Source organism: Echinops telfairi, unplaced genomic scaffold (assembly GCF_000313985.2).
Source record: "Echinops telfairi isolate 266 unplaced genomic scaffold, ASM31398v2 ScPeMD7_4;HRSCAF=17, whole genome shotgun sequence".
In the NCBI taxonomy this organism is placed as follows: Eukaryota; Metazoa; Chordata; class Mammalia; order Afrosoricida; family Tenrecidae; genus Echinops; species Echinops telfairi.
The window spans coordinates 4,500,919-4,526,245 of record NW_022103900.1 but is presented as its reverse complement, the minus strand read 5'-3'; the positions used below and the strand labels follow the sequence as shown (position 1 = coordinate 4,526,245).

The window sequence follows — 25,327 nt, the reverse complement described above, 5'->3', positions numbered from 1 at the left end:
TCCCCCAGGGAGGAGGTTATATGTAGATCCTTGTAATCTGTTCCCCCTTTCTCTATCACTTTCCTTCCACCCTCCCGGTATCGCCACTCATACCATTGGTCCTGAGGGGTTCATCTGTCCTGGATTCTCTGTGTTTCCAGTTCCTATCTGTGCCAGTGTACATCTGCTGGTCCAGCTGGATTTGTAAGGTAGAATTGGGATCATGGGGGGTGGAGGGGTGGAAGCATTCAAGACCTAGAGGAAAATTGTTCGTTTTATCATTGCTACACTGCACCCTGACTGGCTCGTCTCCTCCCCGCAGCCCTTCTGCAAATGGGCCCTGGCTCCCCACTCCACACTCCCCCTCTTTCACAATACTATGATTTTTTTTTGGGGGGGGTGTCTTTGATGCCTGAAACCTGATCCTTTCGATGCCTAGTGATGTCACAGGCTGGTGTGCTTCTTCTGTGTGGGCTTTGTTGTTTATTAGCTAGATGGCCGCCTGTTTATCTTCAACCCTTTAAGACCCTAGATGTATATCTTTTGATAGCCAGACACCATCAGCTTTCTTCATCACTTTTGCTTATGCACCCTGGGTTTGTTAACACCACTTCCTTTCCCCCTCCTTTCCCCTCTCCCATGTCTTCCCGGAACCATCAGTCCTGTTGTTTTCTCTATCAGATTGTTCATCTAGCCTATCTTATGTAGTCAGATCTGTTGAGATAATAACAAGACAGAGCAAAATAAAGCAACAAAAGAAAACAAAACAACAAGAACAAACAAACCAATGACCAAAAAAAGGAAAAAAGAAAAGCCTGTAGTTAGTTCAGGGACTGTGTGTTGTTCTTTAGGAGTGTTTTCTGGTCGAGTCTGATGGGGTGCCACGCTCTGGCCCTATGGTCTATTTTTGGTATTCCCTGGGGACTTTGTTGCTCTGTTCTCCTTGCTGTTCTGTTGCACGCCCTTAGTCTTTTGCCTCAGTGTGGTGGGGTCAGATCGGGCGCAATTCCCACAGTGTCTCCAGTGTTGTTCCCTGTAGGGCTATGGGTCAGTGAGGGATGTTATGTCTCAGTGGGGCCGGCCATGTTGTCTTCTCTGGATTTATTGGCTGCTCTGAGTGGGGATATCGTCCTCATGGCTTGGTTTGGCCAGGATGTGCTCCACTCTCTCTTCCTTCCCCTTCATTTGTTCCCGTGTGCTCTGATCAGACATGTTCCCCTCCCTGAGCGGCAGGTTCAGTGCTGTCCTCTAAAGTAAATTCTTCTTGGCGGAGGGGCAGTTGGGATTGGGGTTCTACTGGTTCCCTACTCCATGCTGGTATGTTGTATTCACATCTTGGAGCACTGGGTTGAAATCTGGTCCCTCTTTCCCTGTAGATATATGAACAGTACCCTCCCTTTGGGTGGGTTAGTACCCTGCTCCTCCACTCCCCATTTCTCCCCCCCTCCCTTTTTAGTTGGTTACTATATATATCCCTGGTTTTTGTCTTGCCCTGCCATACTACCTGGACCTCACCTGAAACAGAAATGTTTTCACATTTCTTCTCTGTGCCCTTTTTTTTAATGAAGGTAAAGTTTTTCAGCCACGTGGGATCTCATTTCCATCTCTTGAGCCCTATGGGAACCCAAGGACTTGAGATCTTTTTGCTCAAAAGCTTTAAAAACCAGTGGTGTGTTTACTTGCTGTTAATTCCTTCTAGGCTTCTGGTCTTGGAGAATTTCTCCAATTTTTTTTTTCTTTGTGAGTTCAGGTATGAACTTAAAAGAATATATTTCATATTTCACCCAGCTTTTTAATTGTTGACAGAGGGAGGATTTTTGAAGTTATCTGATTTTTCTATGGTTGGAATCAGAATACAAAGGGAGAATTATTAGAATTTCTAAATGCACAATTCTTTCTGTTTTTTTCTTAGCTTAATTCTTGGTATATTTTTATTCAGTAGGGAAAGAAATAGTAGTGTTCATTGTGAAGAGAACAGTTATTATTTGGTGCTATTAAGCAATTAAAAACAGCACAAGTAGTACTTGATTTATGACAGGGTCCTATTCTACTGACTCCATTGTAAGTCCATTCTGGCATGAGTCTAATACCTCTTTTAAAAAACATTTCATTATTAAACTCTTTTATTAATCATCATCTTTATAAATCTGGTCTTGTCCATCTGTGAGTGAATATCTGAGAATGACCCATCAGCAAATTATATGCTGTGACATTGTAGAGGCTACTTCAAAAAGTTCATGAAAACATTCCATTACATTCTACTTCCTTTTTTCATGGACCATATGAAACCCTCATATGTATTATACATTACTAATTATGATGTATAACAATAAAATTTGCAATAATACAGATGATTATAAGTGTGGTTCAGTGTAACTCGAGTATTGTTGCATATCAGGGACTAGCCCATATCGAGGAGAAAAATGCAACAAAATCATTTATACCTATAAATCACTATTGAAATTATGATTGAATTTGAGTCTCTCATCTACTTTTTATTTTGTTTTATTTTTTCAGCTTAAAACAGAGTGGGAAATTTCCTGGAAATCCCTGGCCCCCCTATAAGAAAAGGACAGCCCTTCATCCCAGCTATAAAGGTCTCATAAGACTTTTGCACTGTAAAACTTTACACATTGTGCTGTTCACTCTGCTTTACAAGGTACAGTAGTAATGGGAATAGAATCATTTTAGAATGTGTTTTCAAATAAAAGCGCCGAAGGATAATGTTTACATAAAAGTGCCATTGTTAAAAGCAAAGTAGAAAAAAAAGAGCAAAGTGTATGTATAGAGTTAAGGTATGTGAAGCTGTGTCGTAATCATATATATAGGTGACTACCAAGTTGAAAATCATGGATAGCCAAGCAGTTGTTCTTAGGAACTATTTGTATTATCCAACTTTAGGTAGGAATGTTTATTCGTGGATCTTGTGGAACAAGAATTAAAGGACAGGAGGAACTAACTGTACAACTTAACCTAAACTCATTCCTATCATATGAATTCTGAATCCAGGCGGCCTAATAGTATAGATTAGAAATCCTCCCTTGGATTTCTAAGACTGTAAATTGTTAGAGAAGCAGACAATCTGATCTTTGTCCTACGGAGCCACGGGGTTTGAACTTCTGACCCCGTGGTTAGCAGCTCAATGCTTAACCGACAGCACTAGAGTCCTAGTATAATAACAATATCAAGCAATGACCCACCCACTCCCATCAAATGAATTTTGACTTGTGACTCTGTATAGGGATTCTGAGACTATAAATATTTATGTGAGCAGGCAGCCTCATCTTTCTCCCTTGGAGTGACTAGTGGGTTTGAACTGCTAACCTTGAGGTTAGCAACCCAATACCAACCCTATAGCTACACCAGCTCATTAAACACTGAGCAGAACCTTATTAAAAATGACAAACTAAGATGGGAACCATAGGGGCAGGTAGCCCATAGTTTAGAGTTGCTCTTGCTGTTTTCCTTTGAGTAGGATTGTAATGTTTGGGGGATTTGAGTGGACTCCACCTGGGTGATGCTTTTATTTCTTGTTTTTTATTGTTAATATAAGAATGATGTTTTTTTTATTCTGGGGTTTTCTCAAATAGAAATGATTAATTTATTTGGCTAACAAAAATTGTATGAAATGTTATGGATTATGTGTGTATACTGTATATACTCGAGTATAAGCTGAATTTTTCAGCACATTTTTAATGTGGAGAATTAGGTGGCTCGGTTGATATTCGGGTAGACTTATACTCAAGTATATATGGTAGATATATAATAACAGAGCTATATACGATCTAGTATTTAAATGATATTGGATTTGCTTAATCTTATTGAGCCAAATTTTTTCTAAAAATCCATTTCAGTAAACCACCTTGATCCCTTGCCATGTTTAATATTAAAGAACCATGTAATGCAGAACATGATAAAAGCCCCTTGTGAAATTGTTAAAAAAAAAAATTTTTTTTACAGCTTCTAATTAAGTGATTTTTTTTGTTTGTTTTAAGTCACTCAGCTGGAGCTGTCATGTCACAAGGTTCCAAGTAAAAATATTAACTTTAGCTGATAAAGCTGCATAAAGTATAGTATGATACAAGGATAATGACCTTGGAGTCTGAAATCTGTACTCTGATGATGCTGGTGTTAGCTGCGTGTGTTCCTCAGCCTTGGTTCCCTCTCTATGAGGTAGTAGATTAGGTACATACCTCTTTCGCCTCCCAGGCTTCAGTCTCCTCCCATGAGTGCTCCTGGTGCTCACACCAGCAGCTTCACATACTACTTGTTGAACACTACTTGCTTGATATTATACTAAGAAATTTACAGATATCAGTCCATGTGATCTGAATCACCATTCTCAACTATTACTCCAGTTTTAGTTGTTGTTGTCGAGTTGGTTTTGACACACTGTGATCCTATGTACAACAGAATGAAACACTGCCTGGTTCTATATCATCCTCAAAAAAGTTCTCTTGCTTGAACCCATTGTTGAATCCCTCTCTCTTTTTCGCTACCCGTCCATTTTAGCAAACACGATGTGCTTCACCAGGGATTGGTCTCTCTTGACAACATGTACAAAGTGCTTCAGATGATGTTTCCCATCTTTGCCTCTAAGGAGCGTTCTGACTGTACTTCTCCCAAGACAGATCTGCCTGTTCTTTTTGGCAGTCCATGGTACTTTTCAGTATTCTTTGTCAATACCATAGTTCAGATAGTTTGATTTTTTTCATCTTCCTTATTTTGTGTCCCAACTTTCACATGTATATGAGGAGAATGAAAATACCATGGCTTGGGTCAAGTGCATCTCAGTCCTCAAAATAACATCCTTGCTTTTCAACACTTTAAAAAGAGGTCTTGTAGAGCAGAATTACCTAATGCAATGAGCCATTTGATCTCTTGACTGCTGCTTCCATGAACATTGATTGATTGTGGAGCCAAGCAATATTAAATTCAACATCAATATTTTTCCATTTATTATGATGTTACCTATTGGTCCAGTTCTGAGGATTTTTGTGTTCTTTACATTGAGTTGTAGTCCATAGTGAAGACTGCAGTCCTCGATCTTCCATCAGCAAGTGCTTCAAGTCTTGCTCACATTCAACAAGCAAGGTTGTATTAGCTACATACCGTAAGTTGCTAATAAACCTTTCTCCAATCCTGATAATGCATTCTTCATTTAATCGAGCATCTCTGGTTATTTGCTCAGCATATAGATAGAATCAATGTGTTAGTCTGGGTTGACTAGAGAAACAAATTCGTATGTGTATAAGAAAGAACTTTATATGAAAGAGCAATTGTATATTGAGAAACATCCCAGCCCAGTCCAGATCAAGTTCATAAGTCCCGTATTAGCCCAGATGTCCAATACCGATCTATAAATTCCTCTTCAGACTCACATAACACGCGCAATGACACCAAATGCAGGAAGATCATAGGACAGTGGGTGGAAAACCTTGTGGATTCAGTGGCAGTGGAGGCATGGGGTCTCCACGTGGCTCCTTCAGCTCCAGGGCTCTAGCATAGCTCCATGTGTCTTGTCATCAGGAATGCCTAGCAGGGAGTTTCTGTCTGTCCTGTCTCCAGTGAGCTATTTATCTCCTTAGCACCTCCAAATGAGGTCATCAAGCTGTGTGACCTGTTTGATAGGCTATACTCTGCCTGTACTATACTTCACTCTTAATGGTCTCAAGTTGGCAACAGATTAAATAACTATCACAATCAATATGGAGAAGATACAACCATGACACACACCTTTCATGATATTAAACCAGGCAGCATTTCTTTGTTTTATTTGCACAACTACCTCTTGATCCATGTGCAAGTTCTCCATGAGCACAATGAAGTGTTCTGGAATTACTATTCTTCTCAAGGCTATCCATAATTTGTAGTGATCCACGCAGTCGGATGCCTTGGCATAGTGAATAAAAAACACAAGTAAACATTTTTTCTGGCATTTCTACTTTCAGCCAAGATCCATCTGACATGAGTAATGATATGATATCTCTTCTTCCGGTTCTCTTCTGAATCTGGCCCAAACCTCTGGCAGTTCCTTGTCAATTTGTTGCTACAATCATTGTTAGATTATCTTCCGCAAAAATTTACTTGCATATAATATCAATGATATTGTTTTATAAGTTGTGCATTCTATGGAATCACCTTTCTTTGGGGTGGGTACATATATGGATCTCAGTTTGCCAAGGAGCTGTCTCCCAAATTTCTTGGCATAGATGAATGAGTGCTTCATCAGCTTGTTGAAACATTTTAGTTGATAGTCATTTTCATTTGGTATGCCATCAATTTCTGGACCCTCTTTTAGTCTCATATTCTCAATGTAGCTTGGACTTCTTCCTTTAGAACTTGTGGTTCTTGCTCTTATGCTGCCTCTTGAAATGATTGAAAGTCGACTGGTTCTTTTTGGTACAGTGGCTCTATATTCTATCCATCTTCTTTTGATTAGCATTTACTATTTTGCCTGTAGAATCTTTTAAGATTGCAACTCGTGGCTTGGTTTTTTTCTTGAGTTCTTTAAGTTTAAGATGTGCCGAGCATGTTCTATTTTGGTTTTCTAACTCTAGGTCTTTGCACATTTGATTGTAACATTTTACTTCACAATTCCTTTCAGTTGCTCCAGCTACTCTACAATCAAGACGTTTCAGAGTCTCTTCTGACATTTATTTTGATATTTTCTTTTTTCTTGTCTTTTAAATAACCGTTTGCTTTCTTCATGTTTGGTGTTGTTGACGTCATCCCACAGTTCATCGGGTCTTCTGTCATTAGGGTTTAATGCATCAAATCTTTCCTTGAGATGCTTTCGAAATTCAGGTGGGATAGACTCAAGTGCATGTTTTGGTTCTCATGGACTTGTTTGAATGTTCTTCAACTTCACCTTGAACTTACATATGAGCAATTGTTTGTCTGTTCCACAGTAGACCCCTGACTTGATTTTAGCTGCTGATACTGAGCTTCCCACAGATGTAGTTAATTTATTTTCTGTGTATCCCATCTGGAGAAATCCACATGTACAGTCAGGCACCTTTTCTGTTGTTGAGTAAAGCTATTTGCTGTGAAGAAGTTGTTGGTCTTGCAAAATTCTATCATGTGGTCTCCAGCATCGTTTCTATCATCAAGACCATATTTTCTGACCATTGTACTGTCCTCTTTGTTTCCAGATTTGGCATTCTAGTTGCCAATAATTTTCAATGCATCTTGATTGAATGTTGGATCAATTTCAGACTGAAGATGTTGGTACTCTCTCACTGTCATTGAGTAGATGCCGACTCATTGTCACTGGATAGGACAGGGTAGAACTGCCCCTGTGAATTCCCAAAACTGTGACCCTTTATAGGAGTCAAAAGCCCCTTCTTTCTCCCACATAGGTATTTGCTGTGAACAAGTTGCTGGTCTTGCAAAATTATTATGTCACCCCTGGTTTCTTTTCTATCACCAAGGCCATATTTTCCAACTACTATTCCTTCCTCTTTCCTACTTTTGCATTCCAACTGCTAGTAATTATCAATGCATCTTGATTGCATGTTTGATCAATTTCAAACTGAAGACATTGACAGAATTCTTCAACTTCTGCATCAAAAACTTAGTAGTGGGTGCATAAATTTGAATAATAGTATTGATCGGATTGTCTTGTATGCGTTATTATGATCAACTCTACTTTGAGATGGCAACTCTTCCTCAGTCATATTTTCAATATCTTTTGACCCGAGGGGCTCATTTTGTGGCACTATCTCTGACAGTGTTCTACTTAATTGCATAATAATGTAGATGTAATAATGCCTGTGGGAGAAGACCCTCCAGGACCTATTAAGGCATTTTGGAAAGTAACTTCTAGAATAAGGGAAATATTCCTAGTTCTCACAATCCTGCTATGCTTAAAGGAAAAATCTTAGATCTGGGAGAATATGTGCTGCGCAGAGAGAGATGTGTATTAATTATAAGTCACTGTAGTAAAATAACAGCTGATTTTTAAATGTCATCTTAGTTTGATTTGATCAAGACCAATAGGGCTGCACTTAAAGTGCTCAAGTTCTGCTTTGATCATGAGAGGCTATCATGGTGAAAAGTAAACAATAACTGAGGAATTCAAACGTTCAGTGTATGAAACTAAGGCTAGTGAGGCCATTGCATGAAGAACAGCTGCAGTCATTTGGGACAAATGGATTATTTTATAAAGCTAAAATCAAAGACTTAAGACATGAAAAAATGCATAAATATGAGGCAGTAATAAAACACAAAGTGACCACAAGAATTATAAATATATTTAAATCTCAGACCTGGGAAGTGGACCATACACAGCCATCTAGGGAAAAGAGAAATGCCTTCGATGTTGTGGCAGCACTGCACGTTTGGCTTATTGTCAGTGGTTGGTGGAACATGAATAGGGACCCCAGTGTTTCTCTGGGGACATGTCATTTTCGTGTCGGTTTGGCACTTGCTTCTGAGAAACTGTGTGGTGTATCTCTGTCAGGAGTGTTTGGAAAGCAGCTTCTACACTTCTAGAGTCTAGAGCAGAAGTCCGATGAATGACAAATCTTTCTTTTCTGCAAAAGCCCTTGCTGCTTCAGTAGGGACTGCTCTGAGATGACGTAAATCACTCTTATTGCCCACAAGCATGACAGCAATGTTCCTATCAGCGTGATCCCTCAGTTCTTTTAGCCACCATTCTACATTTTCACATGTGAGATGTTTAACAATGTCATAAACCAACAAGGCACCTTTAGCTCCATGATAGAATGCAGATGTTATAGCTCAGGTTCGTTCTTGCCCTGCTGTGCCCCGTATCTGTGCCTTTATTGTTTTCCATCAACCCGGATGCTTCTTGTTGCAAACTCTACTCCAGTGGTGCTCTAGCTCTCCAGATTAAACTCGTTTTGAGTCAATCGAGACAGGAGATTACTGTTTCCAACACCAGAAACTCCAATAAAGACACCTTTGAAGAGGTAGTTGTACTCCTTTTTGCGGGTGCCCATTGCATGGCCGACGAGCGCAGGGCCCTCCCTGCTGGTATTAGAAATACCATCGACATAGCTCTCAACATCACAGCAACATACAGGGCGCCACCATACACTGACAGACCAGTGGTGGTACAGATCTCGAGATGAGGAAATTCAGGCCAGAATCTGTTTCAGGTCAAATAGTTAGGTATATAGACAGAGCTCATGTTAAAACAATCAGGCTTTTAAGAAAAAGTTTCAAAGGATACATTTCTCACTATTGGCCCCATAATAGATGAATGGAAGCCTTCTTAGTAGCCCAAATAAAAGTTAGAGCGTGAGTGAGTGAAGTTCCATGTTTACTCACAGTAGAGTCAGGCTGGTGACTTAGTGCGCAGAGTCACTTGCCTAGCCTCTTCAGCCATGTGGGAAGTTTATTAGGCCATCCGAACCGGTCTTTTTCCTCGACTCTGCTATCTTGCCCACAGCTGACACTGCCGCGTTCCACCGAACCTAGCCCTCTCATTCCTTTCCTTATTTTGTTAGCTGTTTCTTGGTAATGATACAAGCTGGCAGGCAGTTTTTCCACGCAGTATTTTAGCTATCTTTTGGTTAGCGAATGACACCTGATGGCATGGTTTGGTATGTGTTGGACAAGATCAGTAGTTTGCGCTCATCAGCCACTCTGCAGGAGGAAGATAAGACTTTCTGTTCCTGTAGAGATTTACAGCTTCAGAAACACAAAAGAGCGGTTCTGCCCTGTAGAGATGCTATGAGCTGTAATGCACTCGGTGGCAGTGGGGTGGGCTGGTGGTGGCTTAGTGATAGGGACCTGTTATATTGAATAAGTGATTGGTCTAGGTAACCCTGAAAGTCTGTGCGAGATGTAAGATTTGTAGGGCTTGTATTAGCCCTATATAAAATCTGACTGGTATATAAAAACAGGTTCATTTATCTGGCAACCTTGTCATTAGAAGAGTTATCAGCAAATTGGACTTTAATATGTTCTTGCTAAATTATTGTATTAAATGCTGGTACATTTGTTACTGAGAGTTTTAGTGCACTATGTAATGTGCTAACTTTTAGTAAATATTTAAGCTTAGTATTTCTAGCTATTGTTTAAAATAGTATGTGATCTTGGGAACCACTTTTCTTTTGTTGTTTGTTTAGTTGGCCTGCGCACTAAGATACAGTGTTACTTGTATATCTGGTCATGTTTCATTTTTATACATCTGATTATACTATTTTAGCTTATAACATTTACAAATAGACTTTTAAATGAAATCTATTTTGTGGAAAATTGAGGTGTTTTCCCCCCCCTTTTAAAGATTTTGATGGAGCATCAAAATCTGTCGGAACATGTCCTCTGCATGGTTTTATATCTGATTGAATTAGGACTTGAAAGTTCTCCAGAGGAAGAGTCAGATGAAGAGGTAAGTAGTTTTCTTTAATTAAAAAAATTTTTAATCATTTTTAAATGATAATGTTAAGATATGCCTTAGTAAAGGTAGTATGTAGTGAAGTGTACTTATAGACTCATCGTACTCATTTTTAAATTTTAAAAAGATTTTTAAAGAAATTACTGAAAGTCCCCTTTGAGCTTCAAATTCGTATTGACTTTTTGATATTGCTCTGGTTTATAATTTGGATTATAAGTTCATAGCATTACAAAAATTTATAAAGCAGTTAATATATTTTTGATATTGTGCTAAAAGGTTTAAATGCCAGTAAGCAATTGTTAAGCTAGGACTTCGGTCTAGAAATTCTGTTATTTTTGAGTAGCAAATTCTTTATGTAACAATTATAATTTAATGGAGTAAATATTATGTGGGAGAATATTTGAAGTCCTTATGTATAGAAGTTGTTAATGTGGACTTCAGGCTTTAGAAATATTATTTCCATAAAAGTAATTGTTACTGCAGATTATTTTTGTAAACTTCTCAGACCTTCCCTTCAAAATGATAAAATGCAGCAGAATACTGTAATAGCACACAAACCTATAAGAAGGTGAATCAGTATTTTGTAGACCTAACTGAATCAGCAAAGATATTGAAAGGTTGCCAAGGTTCTTGTAAGACTAGCTTATGCTGGTTGGTTTTTCAGACTTTCAGAATTAATTTAAATTAGTTGATATTTGACAGTATTTTGAGTGGGTGATTATTGTTCATGTTACCTCTCCACTGTACCTGAGACCTGACCTGACAAGGTTTGATGCTCATTATTTTTATGTTACAGGCACCAGTGGGTGGACCAGAGCGTTGCCATGACAGCTGGTTTCCTGGAAGTAATTTAGTATCGAACATGCGACACTTTATAAGTTATGTTCGAGTCAGAGTCCCCGAGACAGCACCTGAGGTGAAGAGAGACTCACCTGCAAGTACTAGCTCTGATAGCTTGGGCTCTTTACAAGTAAGTTGAAGACAGAGAAAAGGGAGGAATAAAGTGGACTGCTTTATGTGATGCTGAAATATATTATTAAGATCATCCTGTGATGCCTAAAAGAAAAAATTGTAGATGATTTTTCGTGATATTTTCTCTATATCTGAACAGCTTCTGTCTCACTAGTCTTTTCCTCTTTAATCTGCCAGAGTTCACGACGACCTAAAGTTCTTCAAAGAGAGGTAGATGTGTATGATATTTGCATTAACTAGCGACATGGCTTTGACTGGAAATAAGAAAAAAACATTTAGATGTATTTGTGTTTATATTATGTGTGTTTAATTAATATGATTACGTGTCTTTAATGTGTGTGAGTGTGTTTGGTTTTTTTTGGATAAAGTGTTATTAGCTTAATTTTTCAGAATTCATGTTGAACTTTAAGCAATATTGTATATTTAATGTAGATATTTTCTGTTAGTGCTAGCAATATTTTGTACTGGTTATGTAGATTGGACATTTAGGTCTATTTACATGTGCCATTGCAGCTATATTACTAACATCTTAAAATGACTGTTTTCTCAATGAGAGTAAGTTTAATTGTTAATTGATGGCAGCATGGCCATTTATAAATATTAATATTTTTTGCTTTCATGACAATTAATTTTGATAAAATAAACCCATGAAAATATTAAATTGTGCATAGTGTGCATTTGAATTCAGTTTGAAAATCAGCTCTCTCGTTGCATGTAGCTTAATTGTTTTTAAATCAGAAATGAAGACTCTTGAAGACATGCCAGATAACTAAATTTAAGCACTTCCAGTCTCAACAACCTAGATTTTGTGAGTAGAGAGCATTGAATCTGACATTATGTATAAAGTTCAGTCCGTGCCCAGAGTTTTCTGTGCCTCTGACAGCAAGCTTTGCTTTGAGCATTACAAGATGTTTTGATGACAATCTCGGAATGTTTATAAGAGGCAGCTTTTTCTTGTAATGCAAGTACAAAGCTTTAAAAAAAAAGATCAGATGTTAAAAAATTGATGCATAGTATAATTTGGCTCCTAAAAACTCAATTGATATTTTGATATCATTTCTATGGTAGCTTAAAAAATTAATAAAATTAAACCAACTCATATCTTAATTAAAATAGGATTTCTAAGATCCCTTATTCCGTTTGATGGCTTTAATAGAAAGGCTACTTAGAAGATAAATTATTGAGGAAAATAGTTTAAACTGTATTCAAATAACAGTTAACAGTGACATTCAAATATGAAAAAGATTAATTTGATTTTTTTATCCTGTTTCAGGTTAGTAACTTTAAGCGTTTATGTTAGAAGTAATTATCAAATATTTAAAGTTTTTCAAAAATAAACTTAATTATGAGCTCAAATTAACATTTGATAAGTAATTCACAAACTTTGTTAACTGGAGAATATAGCAATCCTGAAGAAATTATTAAAGAGCGCAGTAATCTTGATGATGTTGCATGAAGCAACTTTTCTTTCTTTAACTAGGGAAGGAACTAGTTTAGGTTTCTCTTTCAAATGCCTAGAGATAGCCCCACGCTTCCTTATTTTCCCTGCTAGATACATCAGGGAAGTTGAGAAAAGGTATTATGGATGGTATTCCTCTATCTTCTCATTGCTGTTTTCAGGTTGAATGGGATCACGTAGATTTGAGAAAAAGAGGTGAAGGGGCAGATTTATTTCAATATATGTGCTGCTGAAGCAAGCACGGGACAGATTTATTTCAAAGGAAAAAAAATATTGACAGAAACAATTTCTACCTTATAATATAAAAATAAATATTTAGCATATTTTCTTTAAAAAACTTGGCTTGATCATGTGTTGTTTTGTTTTTACTGGGTCCATTTAAGTTTGAAATTAAGTTAAATTTCTTGGGAATTTAAGAAAGTGTGACCAGAAGTAAGATCTTAAAAATATTAAATAAATATTTTATGAAACTGGCATTTCCTTTGGAAAATGTGGTGCTAAAAGTGTTCTCAAAATTGGTGCTGACTGATTTCTCTTGATTTTTCCCTTCTTTCTCTCTTTTTAATGGTAGAATTCTGGCACAGCTCAAGTTTTCAGCTTGGTAGCAGAGCGTCGAAAGAAATTTCAGGAGATCATCAATCGAAATAGCAGTGAAGCAAATCAGATGGTTCGTCCCAAAACATCCAGTAAATGGTCTGCTTCCGGTTCAGCTCCACAGCTAACTACTGCCATTTTGGAAATCAAAGAAAGCATATTGTCTTTGCTAATTAAACTTCATCACAAACTCTCAGGAAAACAAAACTCCTACTATCCACCTTGGCTAGATAATGTAGAAATTTTAATCCAACCAGAAATTCCTAAATACAATCATGGCGATGGTATCACTGCAGTAGAAAGAATTTTACTGAAAGCTGCACTGCACAGCAAAATGAACAAGCGCATCATTGAAGAGATATGTAGGAAGGTGACCCCTCCTGTGCCACCAAAAAAAACCCCTGCGGCAGAGAAGAAGACACTGGACAAAGAAGAAAGGTAATTTCCTTTGTGATGTTCTACGCATGATGTGGTATTTTCTTTTTTGGTCATTGAGCTAATCACCTAGATATTTGTTAGCTATATATAGTCCTAGCTGGCTAGTTTCTAAGGCATCTGGAACTGAACACATACTGGTGCATGCAGTATGCTGAGTGTGGGTGACTAGAATTTCTAATGCCCATATTAAATGACTGCCTTAAACTTGAAGGTCCCTTTGGGGGAAAAATGCTACTATTGTTACTGCTATTGGGATCAAATAATTCTCTTGCTATTTTAAAACATTATTATTAATTCAACTTTAAATGAGAACAGAAGAAAATTGTTAGGTATATAACATCTTTTGCAAAATAAAAATCTGTTTAAGTTCATTATGATCCTTTTTAACCTTTATCAATGTATAATTTCTAATTATTAAAAAATTCACCTAGTGAATGTATTCCTGTAATTTCTGAGCTTCTGGTCAGTTCCTAAATTATAATATATATAACAATCTCATCCCCCCCCCATACTTTTTTACTTTCTTTCTTGGGACAAAGTTTTTTTGGAAGTGAGATTTGTGGCTATGAACATCCGTGCCTCTCGGCATACATTGTTTCCCAGAGAGCTGTACCATTGCATTGTCCCCAGCTTCTCGGACAAAGTCAGTCTTAAGATGAGACTCAAATAGTCCTTGTATAATTCCAAGAGGTTATGAATAATATTCATGGATTTGATTTAATATTTAAGATGAATTTCTCTACTAAAGCAACAGTTTTGTGTAAATGCATACATGTCTCCTATTAATAAGTCCAAAGGATCATCTCAGTATTATTCTAAGAAATATAAATTATAGAGAAAAACAGTAAGCATGGTTACCTTAACTGCCATTGTGAGCTGTATGAATAATTCCATATATATTTTTAATCATTTTATTGGGGGCACATACAACTCATCACAATCCATCCATCCATCCATTGTGTCAAGCACATTTATACATTTGTTGCCATCATTCTCAAAATAATAATTCCATATATAACAGTTAGCTTTGAAGTGTATTTTATAGATATTTTTGGGAGCATTTTAATCCATCTTATTTTTGAATAGAGGCAGTCTTATCGCTAAATGATCTTAAGATGAACCTCACTGTGTTAATCCCAGTCTACATTTATTGGGCACCAGCCAAGCACTTCTGTAGATGACGCTGGGCTCGTTGGCCTCAGGGGCTTGATAATGTAGTGGGAGACAGACAGTAAACAGTTGCTAGTGTAACAAACACTGCATTAGATGCTTAGGGTACTGTTGGGAATAGCAGAAGATACAGCTAAGAAGACAACTATATAGCATTTAACTGGCACTGAGTGAATGAAAGGCTATTGGGAGCCATTGAAAGATTTTAAGTAGGGAAATAAATAATATGCAGTGTATTTACATGCAGAGAAATTAGAGTGGGCTAAGGCTGGAAACTAGGCAAACAGATTATTTAGGAATTTAGGGGAGGGTGAGAATTTGAACTAAAGCAGTGCTAGTAAAGAGGGAGGAGATACATGTGAGGTGGCTAGCAGGTACATGTTAAAGACTTTGGTGATCAATTTGATGTGAACCATCAGGGAGAAGAAATCAGATGATTTCCAGATTTCTGATTTGGGTGATAGTCCTTTTTACCTATGTAAGGGCATAGAGGAGGGGGTTTAGAATTAGATGTAGAGAACCCTGGATGGGGGACACTTCAGACCTCTTCCAGCTCCTATGGCTGGAAGGAAAACTGGAGGGGGGAGGTGGTATCGTTAGAGAAGGCATAAGAGGAGGTTCATAAAGAAAAGAATTTATCAAGATTGTTAAATGCTGCAAAATCTTATTTAAGATTGGCAGCCCCACTTGATAGGATTGTGGATCCAAGCCAGATCAATTCCTCAACAACTTCAACCTTTTCTCCATTTATCATGATGTGACATATTGGTCCAGTTGTGAGGATTCTTTCCATTGAGTTGTAATCAAAACTGAAGGCTACAATGCTTGATCTTCATCAGCAAGTGCCTCAAATCCTCCTCACTTTCAGCAAGCAAGGTTGTGCCATCTGCATATTTCAGGTTGTTATTAAGCCTTCCTCCAATTTTGATGCCACATTTTTCTTCATGTAATCTAGCTTCTTTAGTGATTTTCTCAGTATACAGATTGAACAAATATGGTGGGAGGATACAACCCTGACGCACACCTTTTTGTGATTTTAAACCATGCAGTATGCCCTTCTTCTGTTTGCACAACTCCCTCTTGATCAATGTACACGTTCCTCATGAGCACAATGAAGTGTTCTGGAGTTCTTATTTTTCTCAAGGTAATCCACATTTTATTTTGGTCCACACAGTTGGTTACCTTTGCATAGTCATTGAAACACAAGTAAATATCTTTCTGATATTCTCTGCTTTGAGCCAAGAGCCATCTGACATCAGGTATGATATCCCCTGTTCTTCTGAAGCAGACTCGATCTTCTGCCAATTCCGTGTCAATGTTATAGAGAGTTAAGTTTAATAAGATTTAGATAGTATAGTACTCAGAAACAATATAAAACATAAGAGATGTTATAATAAAATAAGTCTTCTTATGTGGATCGTAACGTCTCAGTTAAGTGAATGCATAACAAGTGAATGTGCGAAGTTTTTTTGAAGGTTATTGACATGAATATGTAACTTACATGCTAAGTGTACCATAGTACACAACTTTATAGTTGTGCCTTGCCTATTCATGGTTATCTCCACTTATTGGAGGGAGTCGTATACATAATCTAAAAATCACTGTTCACCTCTATTCTACTAGGGTTTATATTGCTGTAGTCTTGAGTCACCTCAGTAATAGAAAGATACTTTTAGATTTTCTATTGTAACAACTTCATACAATCTCAGTTTGAAATAATGTTTTGACTTTTATAGTATGTTGATATATATAAAGAGAAACTCCTAGAGTATACCCATTAAGTTTTTAATAACTCTTTGTATTGTGGGCTGTGATAAATTCTTCCTTGAGTTTTGTCCAGGTAAAAACTTTGTCTCTTCTGATGAAATGATATATTACTCATTTTTAAACCTTTCTTTTTCTTTTCCTTACCTTCTTTTAACCTTTTCTGCCAGGGTAGAACTTTGTGCTCATTGGTATTGTTAGCGTCTTATAACCCAGGGAAGCCCGTTGCCCTTCTTTTCTCAGTTTACTTAAAAATATTTTAATGTGGTTTTGGGAAAAAAATTACACTGCAAATTAGGTTCTCATTTAACAATGTCTGCATGTAGGGCCAAGTAGGAATCAGCTTGATGGCAGTGAGATGCATATATTTTGGTGGTATAGCTTATTATTTTCTTTCTGGTGGTTCTATTTCCATTAATCTATCATTCTTTCTATCTATCTATCTATCTATCTATCTATCTATCTATCTATCATCTATCCATCCATCCATCCATCCATCCATCCATCCATCCATCCATCCCGCCAACCTACCTTCTTGGAAATATGTTTTCCGATGGTCTTCAGCGACCCCAGTGAAAGGGTCATTAGACCCCACAAAGGGGTTGCGACTCATGGGTTGAGAACCGCTTATTTAGAGGTTTATAGTACTCTTGGGTGATATTATTTATTTTATTAGTCGCCCTGTCCATTGACTGCTAAGTGACCTCAAGTGTTCCTATATATTCTTTACTGGTCCACTGTCTGGACTTTTTTTTAGGAATTTAAGTTTGGTTTTACAGTTTTCCTCATTCTCTCCAAGACTAGCGATGTGTCTTTGGTTGGAATGGTTGGTTGGTAATGGTGGCTGGACACCTTTTAGTTCTGATGTCAAGGAAGATGAGGCTGTGATTCAGGTGGACTATTAGTTCTGAGGGTTACTTCCTTGAGTCTTTGTTGTCTTTCTCTTTAGCTCTAGACATGTAGAGACAAATTGGTATATTTTAGAGGCTGCACACAAACGTTTAAGATGGAGGTGCTAGGCACTATCAGTATGAGCTGTCTTATTATACCACTTGACTGAGTTTCCCCTAGACACTATGGCCTTAACACCTCAAACCCAGTAACCCAAATCCTGCGAGGTATTTGGTTATGTCTAGGAAGTATCCATCCTTAACATGCCCTCTTTTATTAATTTACTTTTATTTTTCTGCTCCTACACATTGTCCTGTTTTAAGGCCACTAACTTTAAAAATTAGATCTATGTTGGAAGTAGATTAGGGATAAATAATCAATCCAAAAGCATCACTTTCATTGAGTCAGTAATGACTCATAGGGTTCCCATATAAGGTTTCTGAGGTTGTAAATCTTTATGGGAGCAGATAGACTCATCTTTCTCCCTTGGAGCAGCTGGTAGGTTTGAACTGCTGACCTTGGGGTTAGATGTCCAATACTTAACTGCAACATCACTAGGACTCCTTAAATAAATAGAGTAGTTTATTCTGTATATGAGATTTGGGAGCTTCAGACTCTTGATTTCAAATAAAATTAATTAAATTGGGAAAATCTAGTAGAGCTGGTTAACTCCTTAGCTTCTGCTAGTAATGGAGTAATAAATCTTAGTGTAACAGCAATAGTAACAGTAAATCTGTTAGGGTAATAGTAAATCTGACAAGTCTTCTGGAGTTTATTCATATGTAAACATATCTTCTGGCAAGAAATTTGCTGTTGTTCCTTGCTAAAATATACCCTTCTTATTCTTGTAACCAACAAACATATTCTTAGAAAATCATGTGGAACTTAAATATTCAATTATTCACATTTTACAGTTAAATCTTGGATTTTATTTTTACTTGCTAAGTTAGTGAATTTCAAACATTTCTGAAAACAGAATCTTTCTCCCAAAACCCCAAACTCACTTCCATTGAGTCGATTCTGACTGATAGCAACCCTATAGACAGATTAGAGCTGCCTGTGGTTTTCAGGATGTCAATTTTTACAGGAACAGAAAGCCTCGTCTTTCTCCTAAGGATCAGCTGGTGGGTTTAAACATCTGGCCTTGTGGTTAGCAACCCAACATATAGCCCATTATGCCACCAGGGCTCTTTAGAATTCTTTTAAGGACAGTAAAATCTTAATATGAAACTTCATACATACCACAGAAACCAGACAGCTCTCAACTGTGTTCCAAAGACTTTTCATAGAATATGCACTCCTGAAAGGTGGTGGGTAAGTCTTAAACATGCCTGCTCATTCTCACTGTATTTCTGTTTAATGTAGACGACAAAAGGCGCGAGAGAGACAGCAGAAATTGCTTGCGGAGTTTGCTTCAAGACAGAAAAGCTTCATGGAAACGGCAATGGATGTTGGTAAGTCAAAAATTATTAGTTTAGAATTCTCAAAATGACATAAAAAGTGATATAGTCCAATCAGTTTCCAGTTTTAAATATTACTGATGATTTCTAGGCTTTATTTAAATAATAGAGTAGTAGGAAATCAGATTTAGGCTAGACAGTCCACTCTGTTGAGTAGCTTCCATTTTCAGAAAGTTTTTCCTGGTGGTAGTAATATAGTATTCTCTTCTATTAAACAACTTCTTAGATTTGTGAGGCTTATGATTATACATTTACTTTTATCCTCCTTCCCCTCCTCTAGCATTTTGTAGAAACGTAGAATATGTAAATAATTACAAATAAGAAAATATTATTTTTACTACCATCCTAGTTTAGGCTATATCCTAAAATCTTTTCTTAAAATAATATAAATTCACTTTTTACTAAAATGAAAATGTTCCTTGCTAAAATATACCTGAATGAAATAGTTTTGTTCTTGCTATTTTTCTTTATGAAAAGAATTTCAAACATACAGAAAACCTGAAAAAAGAAAAAACCCCAAAACACAACAGTACTGTGAACACCCATCTACCAGTAGACCCTCCTGTATTGTGTTGTATTTGCTAACACGTGAAGTAACAGACATTTGATCCCTAACTACGTAAGCACTCACGGAAACGAGTCAGACTGATGAAGGGAACTGTACGTAAGCACTGCACTCTAGTTGCTAAAGTCTCTTTGATTCGAAACCACTGACATCCATCCAGGGTTGGTGGGTAATAGGCACCGGGTTTCTTACTGCAGGAGTGGGGGGTTATATACAAGTAGGGGGAAAGGCTATAGGGATCCGTTTGCAAACGGATTAGCATTGGAGAGATCATTGTGAATTCATGCTTAATTATAGGTGCAGATGAGCACGTATACACATCAACTGTCAGCTTGTCATACTATGGGAGTTTGTATGTTGCTCCCACTGTTATTTCAGAAACCAGCAGGGTCACCCATGGTGGACAGGCTTCAGTAGAGCTTTCAGAATAAGACAGACTAAGAAGAAGGGCCTGGAAATCTACTTACAAAAATTAGCCAACGAAAATTGTATGAGTCATAGCAGAACATTGTGTGGTATGTTTGCTTTAGTTACTGTGAGATCACATAAGATTAGAAAATGGCCCTCCATTTGGATGATGTGTCATTGTGGCATTGGAAGCCTCTCACAAGGCCAGAGGAATGATGTGTGTCACAAAGCCCAATTTAGCTTTGAAGGCCTGACTGCTAACGGATATGTAAATACCCAATGGAGCACGTGTCTTCCACCAAATGGGTAAGCCCCAAGAATAGCTGCTTCGCTCAGGCTGTGAAAGATGCACCTGATAACGATTGAATTCTGATGTAAGAAGGGCTGAACTCCAAATCATCCCTGAGTGCGCCTCACCGGAGGGACCTCCTGGACAATTGGAATGTAGCCTGGCTACCCGTACCCTGGCCCTGTGGGTCAGTCTTCCCAGCCACTTTATTTACCAGCACTAATAAACTGCTATGCATCACTTGCTTGTTTGAGAAGCCATCGTATTTTCTGTCATCCTTGAAACACAAAAAGGAGAAGCCCTCTGATCAGGTCATTCTACCTGGATAGACAAAATAGGCACTCATCAGGAATGATCAACTGCTGGAGGAGAATTTCATATTGGTGGAAACAGAGGACCAGTGAAGGCATGGGAGATGCGTGGTGACTCCGATTGAGAGAATAGTGTTGATGAACTCAAACATGCCAGCCATCATGATAATGACACAGCTGTATCATATTAGCCAATCAGTATCTTCCCCCGTCTTCTTCCCTAGACTCATCAGAAGGTTGTTTAGTGGAGTAACAAAGGCGAGGCTTTACAACATATTTCTCATGTAGAAGAATTGCAAGTAATTTATGTAGGCAGTTCACTATAAAGGAGGTGAAGCATAACCCCCCACTCCGTACGTATGACTAAGTATAATGACCCCCTTCCATGAGTACAGTATGTAAAAAGGGGGAAAGAGTATTTTACACAACCTCCTCCAGTTAGTCAGAAAATACTGAGTGAGAAGTTATGTTGATGGTGTGTTTGCATGATGTGATGAAATTACCCCTACAGTCTTCTTCCCAAAAGTCCATGACCCTAGACCAAACATGACAAACATCAGACAGATTTGCATTGAAGTATATTCTATTAAATGCCTCACCAGCACTTTCAAAGTTGTCCAGGTAGTTAGAAAAAGAGAAAATCTGAGAAAATGGTTACAGTCCAGAGGAACTTAAGGAGACGCAGTAACTATAACGTGGTATCCTGAACTGGATCCTGGAACAGAAAATTAACATTAGGCAAAAGTATGGAAATCTGAAGAAAATAAGGACTTCAGTAAACATATCAATATCATATCACTAAAAATCGATCAATAATATGAAAAACACCCCCCCAAAAACCAGAATTGTTCTGGGCTGAGTGGAGCTTTCGTGGTACACATTTTCCCTCTAGGCGAGCATCGAGCTACTCACTCTCGTTAGTGCACCCATTGGCACTGCCTGGGAAGGTTCTCTCTGGTCACTGACTTTTTTCATAAAAGCAGTTTCACTCGAACCTTGTTTTTTTGATGGCCGATTTACAAGAACAGTGTGTGGCTGTGAAATTTTGTTTCTTGCTCGGGAAAAATACTGCAGAAACTGTTGTAATGTTGAGTGCAGCTTAGGACAGCACTATGGGAAAAACTCAAGTCTGTGAGTGGTTTTCTCATTTCAAGAAAGGTGAAATGTCGATTGATGACAAACCTCATCCTGGACTTCCATCAACTTCCCGAATGGTTGGAGTTCATTCCACCAGGTTAGACAGTTAATCATGTTTGTTTAGAAGTTCTGGAAAGATTGCATAACAACAGTGTGTGATAAAAAAGGCTTGATTTGTGGCAGATGGAGGACTGCTTTTGCCACCACAACACTACGAGTTGTATGAGAATGTATAAAATTTTCTGAAATGTAAAACTTAAAAAAAAATCATTTTATTGGGGCCTCGTGGAGCTCTTACCACAATCCATCCATCCATCCATTGTGTCAAGCACATTTGCACATTTGTTGCCATCATCATTTTCAAAAAATTTTCTTTCTACTTGAGTCTTTGGTATCAGCTTCTCATTTTTCCTCTCCCTCCCTTTTCCCACCCTCCCTCCCTCCCTCATGAACCCTTGATAATTTATGAATTATTATTTTTTCATGTCTTACACTGACCGGTCTCCTTTCACCCACTTTACTATTGTCCACCTCTCTGGGAGGGGGTTATATGTAGATCATTTTGATTGGTTCCCCCTTTCTCCCCCCACCTTCCCCTTCCCCTTCTGGTATGGCTATTCTCATGATTGGTCCTGAGGGGTTCTCTGTCCTGGACTCCCTGTGTTTCCAGCTCTGATCTGTGGCAGTGTGCATGCCATGGTCTAGCCGGATTGTTCGGTAGAATTGGGGTCATTATGGGGGTGGGGGGAAGCATTAAAGAACTAGAGGAAAGTTGTATGAGCTTAAAATTTATTAAATTGACCTTTTATTTAGAAAATGAGGATTTTTCTAGGTACAAAGTAAACATAAGGAAAGAGCACAAATGGCAATGATAAAAATGGTGCATTCAGGCCAATGCTAATGCATCCTTACCCAAATTTATGATCTTGTGCAATGGAAATTTTATAATATTGGCAGTTGTCACAGGGCAGTCAGACTTCTTATCAGGAAACAGTAAGCTCAAGTAGTATGCCGAATCTATGAATAGCAACTCACAAGGCTAATAACAAGTGCTTCTCAGTTATGGTTAAATATTAATGTTATGTCCCCTTAAGACCAGACAGAATGCAATTTTAAGAGTGCAGTGGAGAAAACCCTCTGTGCCACAGAAAGCGCAGAGTAACCACTTCCCAGTGCCACTGTTTTGCAGTGGACTATTCCCCAAGATGTTAACTTGTGTAGTGTTTACTATGCAAGGCATCTGACTGCGTGGATCATACCAAACTAGGGAGACATTGAGAAGAATGAAAATCCCAGAAGGCTGCATTGTGCTCATGCAGAGTTTGTCCATGGACCAAGAGGCAGTGACTGGAACAGAACAAGGGACTATCTTGTGGTTAAGCATGAGGAAAGGTTTATGTTGGGGTTTGTCGCCTTTTGCCATGCTTATTTGTATGCTTAGCAAAATCTGAGACACTGTGCTATCTGGAGAAGAATGAGGCATTAGGATTCAAAGAAGGTTTATTAAGAACTTCGATTTGCAAATAACACACCCTTGCTTCCTGAAAGCAAAGAGAACTTGAAGTATGTACAAATGAAGATAAAGTAAAGCCTTCAATATACTTTACACTGCAACATAAAGGAAACAAAGATCCACATGACTGGCCATTAAACAACATCATGTTAAAGGGAGAAAGATTGAAGTTGTCAAGGGTTTCGTTGGACTTGCTCCACAATCCATGTTCATGGAAGCAGCAGATAAGAGGTGGAATTATATTTAAACATATATTCTTTAAAGCCTTTCTGCATATCAACTCCACTTTTTGTTGAGCATTTTTCTCAGTTTTTATTTTAGCAAGCTGTTTTCCTATAATTTTATTACTAGATAAGTTTATTAATATTGTAGTTCAAAATTATCTGAACTTGATTCCCTCTTCCTCCTCCCATCAGTTTTCAATGAAGAGCCTTAGGAATTAAGAGCTCTAACTTTTTCCCTCTCAGACTCTCCTGAGACTGATATTCCTATGGAGATAACCACAGCAGAGCCACAGGTGTCTGAGGCAATATATGACTGTGTTATTTGCGGACAGAGTGGCCCCTCCTCTGAAGACCGACCGACAGGATTGGTGGTTCTGTTGCAAGCATCTTCAGGTAAAAACCAAAGTAATTTTCTCACTTGGAACGTGTTAGAGCCAAGGTATGTAAAACAGATGAATAAATACATTAATTGAAAGCTATCTCTCAATGTAGATATAACTAGATTTACAAGAGTAAGTCAAAGGTATTACTACGTAATCATCAAAATCTTAAATATCAACACTTGAAGCTATTGTTCCCCCCCCACCCCCCAAAGTAAAACTATGGTTTCTTCATCATCTCCATCTAGACCAGCAGTTTTCAAACCTGTGGGTTGCGACCCCTTTGGGGGTTGAACGACCCTTTCACAGGGGTTGTCCAATTCATAACAGTAGCAAAATGACAGTGATGAAGTATCAACGAAAATAATTGTTATGGTTGGGGGTCACCACCACATGAGGAACTGTATGAAAGGGTCGCGGCATTAGGAAGGTTGGGAACCACTGCTCTAGACCTTTATACTTTAGAAGGTGGTGTTCTGATCTCTCAAACCCTTTCCCAAAGAGTTCTGCATTGTTTTACATCAAGTCAAAATGTGGTGTAGTGTGTGCACATGCGAGGGACTCAAATTTGTTTCTTTTAATATCCTTTGAGTTTGTGGGACAAAAAGAAGTTTGTTGGGCAAATCAGGACCGGCAAAGGTTCCCAGTGGTAAACTGGGTGAAGTTTCCCAGTGAAATTCTTGTAGGACAGCCCTACCTATTCTTGAAGAATGAGCAGGTCCATTTTTAGGATGGGAAAAAAATTCCTTGGTACGATTTTGTTGTTGTTGTTAGGTGCCATTGAGTTATAAAGTCAGAGTAGGCTCTGATCCACGTCGGCCCTGTGCAACAGAACAAAGCTTTGCTTGTTCCCGTGCCATCCTCGCAATTGTTTCCCGGCCCGAGCCCATTGTTGTAGCCATTGTGTCAATCCATCTTGTTGAAGGCCATCCCCTTTTCCTCTGCCTCTACGTGTTACCAAGCATGATGTCCTTCTCCAGGGGCTGGTGTCTCCTGATGACATGTCCAAAGAATACACGACGAGGACTTGCCATCCGTGCTTCATGGAGCACTCTGGCTATATGCTTTCTCCCCGTACATGTTGTTTGCTCTTTGAGCAGTCCATGGTGCTTTCAGTATTCTTCTCTAGCCTCACATGTCGAATGCTTTGACTCTTCGTCAGTCTTTCTTACTTCAGTGTCCAATTTTCACATGTAGATGATGCAATAGAGAACACCCTGGCTCGGGTCAGGCGCACCTTAGTCTTCAAAGCAACATCCTTGCTCTTCAACACACTAGAGGGCTTGTGCAGCAGATTCCCCTAATGCAAAGTGTCTTTTCATCTTTTTTTTGGTTATTAATTGTTTTATTAGGGGCTCATACAACTCTTACCACAATCCATACATACATCAGTTGTGTAAAGCA

At 38.3% G+C, this 25,327-nt stretch overlaps 1 protein-coding gene and 1 pseudogene across 1 annotated transcript in view; one reads left to right on the top strand and one right to left on the bottom strand.

Annotated features, from left to right (window-relative positions):
- Positions 1 to 25,327, top strand: part of UBR3 (ubiquitin protein ligase E3 component n-recognin 3) — a 195,428-nt gene that overhangs the window by 105,935 nt on the left and 64,166 nt on the right. Inside the window, exons 20-25 of the mRNA XM_045297957.1 lie at positions 2,497 to 2,638; positions 10,238 to 10,342; positions 11,145 to 11,318; positions 13,351 to 13,811; positions 19,002 to 19,090; positions 23,787 to 23,936. Coding sequence (XP_045153892.1) covers positions 2,497 to 2,638; positions 10,238 to 10,342; positions 11,145 to 11,318; positions 13,351 to 13,811; positions 19,002 to 19,090; positions 23,787 to 23,936 — 1,121 coding nt within the window. The remainder of the gene's footprint in view (positions 1 to 2,496; positions 2,639 to 10,237; positions 10,343 to 11,144; positions 11,319 to 13,350; positions 13,812 to 19,001; positions 19,091 to 23,786; positions 23,937 to 25,327) is intronic.
- LOC105978715 lies at positions 8,164 to 8,945 on the bottom strand (annotated as a pseudogene).